Source organism: Lycium ferocissimum, chromosome 5 (assembly GCF_029784015.1).
Source record: "Lycium ferocissimum isolate CSIRO_LF1 chromosome 5, AGI_CSIRO_Lferr_CH_V1, whole genome shotgun sequence".
Lineage (NCBI taxonomy): Eukaryota > Viridiplantae > Streptophyta > Magnoliopsida > Solanales > Solanaceae > Lycium > Lycium ferocissimum.
The window spans coordinates 2,341,199-2,350,336 of NC_081346.1; the positions used below are offsets into that span (position 1 = coordinate 2,341,199).

General features: G+C 33.4%; 1 protein-coding gene across 3 annotated transcripts in view; it reads left to right on the forward strand.

Annotated features, from left to right (window-relative positions):
* Nucleotides 1-1,484: 1,484 nt before the first annotated feature.
* LOC132055388 (acid phosphatase 1-like) overlaps nucleotides 1,485-9,138 on the forward strand; it is a 40,024-nt gene continuing 32,370 nt past the window's right edge. For 2 of the 3 annotated variants that reach the window (XM_059447184.1, XM_059447187.1), the window contains exon 1: nucleotides 1,485-1,869. In XM_059447184.1, the coding sequence (XP_059303167.1) occupies nucleotides 1,535-1,869 (335 nt within the window). In that variant the 5' untranslated portion in view covers nucleotides 1,485-1,534. Of the gene's footprint in view, nucleotides 1,870-2,112; nucleotides 2,323-2,402; nucleotides 2,581-9,138 lie in introns of all 3 variants that reach the window. The other variant, XM_059447186.1, reaches the window with a different exon arrangement.

Consider the following 9,138-nt stretch of genomic DNA (forward strand, 5'->3'; position numbering starts at 1 on the left):
GTTCCAACTCACATGCTTAATCTCAGTTTACAAATTAACAACAATTAACATAAGTATGAATTCAACTTGAGACAAGCAACCCAAGCGATATGTCCAACTTAACGGAATATAAGTACTTAGATTTTTTCGAATCCGAGCTATTAAATTTAAAGTAACCATAAAACTTTGCGTCCATGACGGGAGTTTGTGGTAATTAAGTTATATCCAAAGAAATTAACAAATCAATATTCTGCGATTCGTGTGGATCCTCGTATATATACTTCAAAACCTAACAATAAATTGTTCGAATTAAGGGAATAGTAGTTAGTATCTCACGTTAATGACAATGGGTTCGTGCCTACGTGTGTTTAACAATTAACATACTGCTATACAACGCAACCCATAATTAGTTTGGAATGACAAATACATATATATGCTTCAAGGCAAAGTCTGCGCATAAGTGATGCCATCGCATAAGTTTGATAATTCGTTAACAAATTTATGCGGGGGGCATACTTTTAATGGGCAAACTTGTATGCTTGGGACCGATAAATTTGTGAAGGAATTACCAAAGTTATGCTGAACCGGATACTTATGCCAAGTCCGCACGAGGCATAAGTATGCGCGTCGTGCATAACTTTGGTAATTCCTTCATAAGTGTATGCTCGATGGGGGCATAGCGAAATTTAAACTCGCCTTGCGAATTTTTTTTAAAATTTTGACTGTGTGGGGGTTCGAACGCAACCCAGGGTTTATGCGAAAGGCGCAAAATTTAAAGATTTCAAATATGAAGGGCGAAATTTAAAGACTTGCCCTAAAAGAAGGGCAATTCTGCGAATTGCCCTCAAGGTGTTGGTCCATGAATTATATAGATGTTGTGTTGGTTGGTCCATGTTTGGTCCACGTTCCCACACAAGGAGTAGGTACCACATACACAGGAGTCCAAGCCAAAATAGGGCGTTATCGAGGGGCCTGGCTGTCCCTATCAGTCAGTAAAATAAAAAACGTGAATCATATATGTGTTGGTCCAAGTTTTGTCGTCTCATTAAAAGAAAGTCAGTGATGTATGACCGCACACAATATTTACGCTTTAGTATGCTTATGATATCAAAACTATTTAACGAGTTCCACACAAATCATTTAAACTTCCAAAACGATATCTAATCAGCGTAGAAGTAAAAATATGAATTTCTGACTATGAAAAATGTCATTAAAAATAGAAAGAACGGTACCAAACAAAAGTTTTAAGATAGTGTAATTTTTGTCTTTGGGTAGTAGCTTTTGTAGCAACCACCAATAATTCATTTCTCGTAACTACCATGATAAATGTAAGTAATTTTAAGGAAGAAAGACCGTCATGAGAATCCATCAATCATTTACTAATAGTACAAGTAGAATAAAAAATATAGAGGCATGGAATAAACGTGTTAGTAATTCACTGACCTATCATGAGATGACAAGGGTTCAGTTCAAACTTTATACTCCTATAAAGTACCAAAATACGTATCCATCAAATGTTATACATTGCTAAGTAGAATAACAACATATCAACAACATGAAGGCCATTCTCTTCCTCCTCCTTATAGTCGTAGGAGCAACAGCGGCTGCAGCCGCAGCCACTCCTCAAATCAACTGCCAGAGCTGGCGTCTGGCAGTTGAGACCAACAACATACGTGATTGGACAGTGCCCGCTCAATGCAAAAGCTACGTGAGTGAGTACATGACGGGTCAACAATATCGCGACGACTGCAACGCCGTGGTCAGCACTGCTATTGAGTATGCCAAGACTCTTAACGTTTCCAAAGAAGGCAAGGACCTTTGGGTCTTTAATATTGATGAAACCACCCTCTCTAACGTTCCTTATTATGCTCGTCCTGAGGTTGGATTTGGGTAAGCTTTTCGAGTACAACTTCTTATGTAGTTCAATTGAATCCGCCTAGTTGAAAATTTTAAACCGCTCTCTAACTAGTATAGTGACAAAAGTGGAACCAAAATTATTTTACGTCACACAAATTCCAAAGGTGGCATTTTTTGTACTTTAATTAGAATCTCTGCTCTGCCACTAACTTTATACATATGAAACTCAAGTGCTTGACTAATAAAGTGTACATACATATATATAATTTTGGTCAGGACAACAAAATCCAACATGCTGAAGTTTGAATCGTGGGTTAAAGAAGGAAAATCACCAGCAATTCCGAGCGCACTCGTTCTGTATAAAACGTTGTTGGATTTAGGTATTAAACCGATATTTATCACAGACACAAAAGAAGAACTCAGAAAAGTGAGAATGACCAACCTAAAGAAAGCTGGCTACTATTCATGGTTCAAATTCATCACCAAGTAAGATTAAATGTTGCAGACATATCTTGATTTTAGGTACTATATGAATATTAATTAATTAATCTTGTGGTTGTACACAGGGGGAAAAATGATAGTTCAGTATATTCAGAACATTCAGGTAACTGGAAAACTCAAAAGAGGGCTGAATTGGTGAAAGCTGGATACAGACTTGTTGGCAACTTAGGAGGGTGGGATGATATTATTATAGACTTTTTGATGCGTACTTTCAAAATGCCAAATCCCATGTACTACTTTTAGGTGCTGAAATTAATTACGAAACAAGACTTTTTGAAACGTTTCAGAACGCCATGATGTTAATGTCAATTGATGATTAGTTCACGTTTCGCATCTGTTGCTTATGTTTTCCTACTATCTACTGATAAGGTCAAATTAAATCCTTTTTACTACTTTCAGTTTCCAAGATGTGGTATTAATTGTTAAAACAAAAATCAGGTATCCTAAATTTGTAAGATAAATAGGAGTAGCAAATTCACTCGGCATCGGACTTCATAATAGGACATGTAAGGAACCTCCGATCAAAAGCATAAAGTCTAAGGATATTTGAAAATTGATTTACTTAAACTTTTCATTTCATTCAAAATGATATGTATCTATAGTCATGAAAATATTATGTCATCTCTAAGATCATAAGTTCTAAGGGTAAAATAGGTATAAGTCGAAATTAGATTCTTTCGTAGATTTCATTTTAAGTTAAAAAATACCATATAAAATGAAACGGAATAAGTAATTTATTAATTTGATGATAAGAGAGCCAAAACATTATGAATTATGGTTATCATATTTTAATAAAATGTAATTAGTAATCGCGAGGATATAACAACGAAAGGGACCGGTTCCCTTCTGGCCAGCTCAAAATGAAGACGGGAACTGAAGGGATAATTAAAACTGATAATCAAAGATCTTTTACAGCTTGGAGTATCTCATATTATTATTTATTAACATTATCAATAGTCTCCAAACGAGACAGAATCTGATTTCTGTTTTTATTTTTCATTTTTAATTGCCCACTCACTTTCCAAATGATTAATAGTGGCTGCTCCCTTACTCGATGTACCTCAGAACTCATGATTTATCGAGTAGGCTTACCACGAGCTAAGTTATTTAAAGGTAAAATCTTACACGCATCTAATAGATATTGATACCAACTGAAATAAGTTAACTTGAATAGTTAAATTTAGAGCGAAAAATACACATGATTCGGTAATACATGTATGAATGCAAATATTAACTTGGTATAAACATTGAGTACAGATGATTTTTTGTATTATTTGACTGTCTCTAGAGTAGAACTTATTTAGTTTATTTGCCAATTGGAAGAACATGATTTAGAGCTAACTCAGTCACACATATATTAATCTTGAATTGTTACAACGGGGATATATGAACAAATGGCCTTTTTTGAGCCACTATTTAAATTCGATCCCTAATTAATCTAGCCAGCTAAATTTATCCGTAAAAGAAAAAAATCATCAAATTGTTTTAAAGGTGAAATTTAGCCCACTGATTTAAGCGAGTCAGAATTTACAGAGTGGCCGAAACAAAGACTTTGAGATTGTCCTTTCATCCAGGGGCGGATCTACAGTAGCGGGTGTGGGTTCTCGGGAACCCACACCAGCTAACGTAGGTCCTATTGTTATACTGAAAAATATAGTAAAATATAAGTATTTTAAGTTTGGAACCCATAACTAAATGATTGTGTGGTTTAATGGCAAACAGGGGAAACCTGGGACTCTAATCGTCCAGCAGTGCACGGAATCTATTCCCACTGGACTCTCTTTTTAAGTTCAATTTTGATTCTTTTTTTTTTTCCAGCAAAACGCAAGCACACCACTAACTCAAACCCACGTTTTTCTCTCTTATCTTTTGGTTTGCCCATCATTTCCTTTGTTAATCTGCTTTTGATTTTTTGACATTACACTGGATATATTGTTGTTGTTGTAATTTATTTTTTTAGAACCCACAACGTTAAAATCCTGGATCCGCCTCTGCTTTCATCCACTCTCAGCTGAAGTATAATTCTTTTTTTTAATTTTTTTTATATTCTAATATTGGCCAGAGCATTCCTGGTTGCAATATATGCTTTTGAAGGGCCAATACGCACTATATGCCCTAAATTCAGTTGTTACAAGTTTGGCCAATATGCACTGCATGCATGCCGCCATGCCCTGATCATGTTTTATTGCTTCAAGCTTACTTTCAGGAAAGTGAAAATGTTACTAGTTTGGCATATAAGTTTGAGTAGGACCCTGTATATTACTCTCTTTTCAATTTTTCTGTTCTTGATATCCTAGAGAATGATCTTAGTTATTGTGTGGCAAAAAAAAAAAAAAAAAAAAAGATGTACTTGAACAAGAGTATTTGTAAGTTAAAATTGTACTGGACATAAATGTCACTAGGAAAAAAAATTAAAATTTTCTGAGTGAAAACCATTATTCATTTGAAATACTCTTCAAACCAGTTTTTCAATTTTAATTTTGTTTTATTTCAAGTTGAAATAAAATAATTGATAGACTAAATGATAAGACAAACATTAATTTACAAGTAATATTTTACATCAGTAAAGCTAATAGAGCATTGGATGCGAAAATAGTGTGTGTCAGAAATCGTTTATCAAAAGCAGAAAGCTATGGGATAGCATCAGGCAGAAGTGGAAGTAGAGTAAACGGTACGAGTTCAATAAAATTCAGTAACTTTGATCCAAATTTTATGTTTATTTTTAAAACATTATTAATATGTATAAATAACATTATTAATATGTATAAATTACTATTAATTTAGCACTAGTAACTAACAAGAATTAGAGTAATACAGAATTCATAAACTTCAAATTCTAAACTCATCTTATGATATAAGGATTAGGATTTCTTCTCGCATTTCTCAGACACTGATGAGATTTTGTTTTTAATATTTATAAAAGTTGAATAGCATTAATTTTGGACGAGCCTAAAAGAGAAAACAATGCTGTGGATAAGAATAATTGATGCGGTTAGCAAACACTCCATGGGATTTGATTACTCTGATTAATTGGTGTTGCGAGAGCTCAGTTATTTGACGAAAAAATGGAAAAAGCAAAACAATTAAGAAAACAAAATTGTGCTAATTTAATTAGTATATTTTAAAGAGAGTTGCTAAATTGCCATACCAATTTGACCCGAATTTGTCCATATTTATGTAAAAACCACCATAATCTCTATTGTACAATTTTAAATTAAGATAAATTTTGAGAAGAAAAGATAGAAATGACATTAAGTAAGCATAAATTATTAAATTTGACCTAAATAATCATATAAATTTACCTTATTTAAGTTATTGTGGCCAAAATAGTATGACAAAAAGATGTTATTTTATTTTAAAATACAATGATTAAAGATGAGATTAAAAAAGGGAAATAAACTAGGTACTGCATGTAAAGGAGTCCAAGCCAAAGGGCGTTGTCGAGGGGCAAGGGCTGGTCCATATTATCAGTAAAAGAAAATTATGAGCCTGTTTGGATGGGCTTATTAAAAAGAAAATGGCAAATAGGCCGTTTTTTGCGCGGAGTGCCACTTCTTTTTGGTAATTTTAAATTTTATTTTTCAATATTTGTGTGTCTTTAAATTATGCGCCTTATTCTTTGGTCTTTAATTTTTGCGCTTCGTTGCAACTTTGAGCTTTCGGCGCGAAATAATGAGGTTCGAGGTTCGAACCCCCGAAATAATGAGGTTCGAGTTCGAACTCGAGCATAAATTAAAAAAATCGCAAGACAAGGTTTGGGTCGCGTGTATGCGGACTGACAAACGTACTTTTGTTAAGGAATTACACGTTTTATGCGGGCGGACCCCGGCATACCTCGTACCTCGTAGGCGGACTTGGCATAAGTGTGTCGGGTCCCGCGCCTTTGATAATTAAGCCGCAAAGTTATGCGGTGGGGGCCTGACAATGAACTTTTAATGGGCAAACTTTTATGCGGGACCGGCGTAACTGTGAAGAATTATCAAAGTTATCTTGGGACCGGCATCTTTTATGCAAGTCTGCCCATGGCATAAGTATGCGGGGTAAAACAGCTTTAGTAGTCATCTACAAGTTATGCGGTGGGGGCATACACAATGGGCGAAGCTTTATGCGGATCAATATAAACTTTTGAATGAATTATCAAAGTTATGCGGACCCGGCCATACTTATACCAGAATACACCCATAAAACATAAGTATCTTTGGGAGTCGGCATAACTTTGGTAATTCCTTCACAGAATAATATGCGTTAGAGACATAGCGAAATTTAAACTGCCTTGCGAATTTTTTTTTTAAATTTTATTTTGCGCGTGGGTTCGAACTGGAGACTATGGGTTTTTAAGCGAAGGGCAAAAATTTAAAGATTTCAAATATGAGGGGCAAAATTTAAAGACCACCCCAAACGAGAGAAGTGCAACGGAGTACTAAAAATATATAAGCAATAGGTGCCCAAAATAGCTTATAAAAAAAAAATAAGTTGGGGGTAAAAAAGTCCATTTTTTCATAGGCCACTTTTAGATAAGTTAAGCCAAACGGATCCAATTAATTTTTTTAGACTTATTTTAAAAAACGCAGAAATAACTTTAAATTTCTGCAGTAAGTATTTCAAAAAAAGTGAAAAGCAAGGCTTTTATATAAGCCAATCCAAACGGGCTCTATGACATGAGTCCTTTTATTAATCTAAGAGCTCGTTTGGTGCATGATATAAGCTGGGATATCCCAGCACTAATTTTTTGTATCATGTTTAGTAGGAGGTATAAATTTATCCTGATTTGGTAGGAGGTATAAATTTATCCCAGGATAAATTTATACCTCCTATCAAACACTATACAAAATGAAGCATAATATCAAGGGTGGGATATCCCACCTTATCCCAAGATTATTTTATACCATCTTTTAGATGGTATAAAATAATCCCAAGAGATGAAATAAATTAGTCTCGAGATTATAATCTCGGGATAATTTTGACTACCTACCAAACGACCACTAATTGTTCAGATTTATTTGGTTAATTAAAAGAGTTTAACCGTGGTAAACATTTCTCTCTTTTTTTCATATCAATTTTCTTCCGTCCTGGGTTCTTTGAAAGCCCTCCTTCATAGAGACTTCACTTTCATCTATTTTGCTTGATTATTCTAGATTTATATAGTAAAATTTTCTATATCTATTTGCTACGAAAACTGAGTCAAAGAGATGATGAAGAGAAAGATCAGAAGGCATTCTTCAACACGTGAAGAAGGAGGGGAGCAGCAATGAGGTAAGTAGAGAAATGGAGAATGAAAGATTTCTTCAAGTTGATGATTATTCTGGAAAAATTTGGGAGAAAAGAAAGGATTTATCATAGCAAGTGAGGAGAGAAATGTTTACCATGATTAGACTCTTTTAATTAACCAAACAAATTTGAACCATTGGTTTAATAAAAGGACACATGTCATAATTTTAAAGGGGAAATGGAGGAATTTGGACGGACCCCTACAGGAGGGGAGCCAAGTCCCCTTATAAGGTTACAAAAAAAGCTATACATGGTAAATACAATTAAAGCAGATTATAGGGTAACTATATGCAACAGATTCTATGTTAATTATATGCAATATTCTATAGTCCTCCTAATCAATCAACCATAATTAAAGCTATACATGGAAGGTATATATTGTAATTGATGATGATTAACAATTAAACAGAGAAATTTGAAATTTGAAAATTTAGTTTCAGTACTATATCAAGCGATTTAACGATTTTTACTAACAAAAATTTATCCTCTTTAAAATGAAATTCATCTTCAATCAAATATTATCCAATCGCTTGCGAATCATATTTGACGTAGTTCAGTACTTCAGTTGTTTCCTTGTTTTTCATAATGACGTGTTTAGCATATTCTCTACGGAATTTCGATTGAATTATATTAAAGTACCGACATTATTAATTACATTAAAGAAAAAGGAGAATAGAAAACGTAAATTTTAGGTGGTGGTCCAAGTTACTCATTTGTGTCTCAGATAAAATTGAAAGTCACTAAACTCTTACTCGGTATACTTTTTTGTGAGCCAATGGTTTCAGTTTATCTCATCGATAAAGGTGAAGAGTTTACTTTATCGCTTTAGCAATTGATTGAGCATATAAATAATGATTGAGCATATAAATAATTTTTAAGACAAATATATAATATATAATATAACTGATTGTAATATATTAGTAGTTGTTGTAATTTTATATTATTAAACTATGCACTGCATGGACTGTTAGCTTCTATACACTGTATGGAAAAGTTAAGCTATTACCTTTTAACCCACATTATCGGAAAGTTTTCAGTATATGAATTTAAGTTGTATATCTTTTGAGATAATTAAAATATTATTTTGCACCGTCAATGAATTTTAATATAAAATAGGCTAATTACTAATTTAACTATATTACCAATTAATGCATATTAGTATTTATTCTCTAACTACCTAATAAGTAGCCAGATTATATAGCCTTTGCAATCGAATTGATATCCAATATACAAAAGCTAACCCAAATCACCTTTTCCTTATCTTTTCAGGGGGAAAGTAAAAAAGAAAAAGAAAATGAAAATGAAAAAACAAAATAAAAGACCTCGTCCAAACATACCTTCTATAAGAAGATGTAATTAATGACAGGTGAAATACGGAAAAGAAAATCTTAATTAGATGAAAACTTATCTAATCGTTTAAATCAAATCAATATATGCATACCATATATTTGAATATAGATTTGTTGGCACTTACTAATGTTTCCACTTTAGTAAATCACTTTCCCTAACCTGAATCCCTCTGGGAATTTTCAT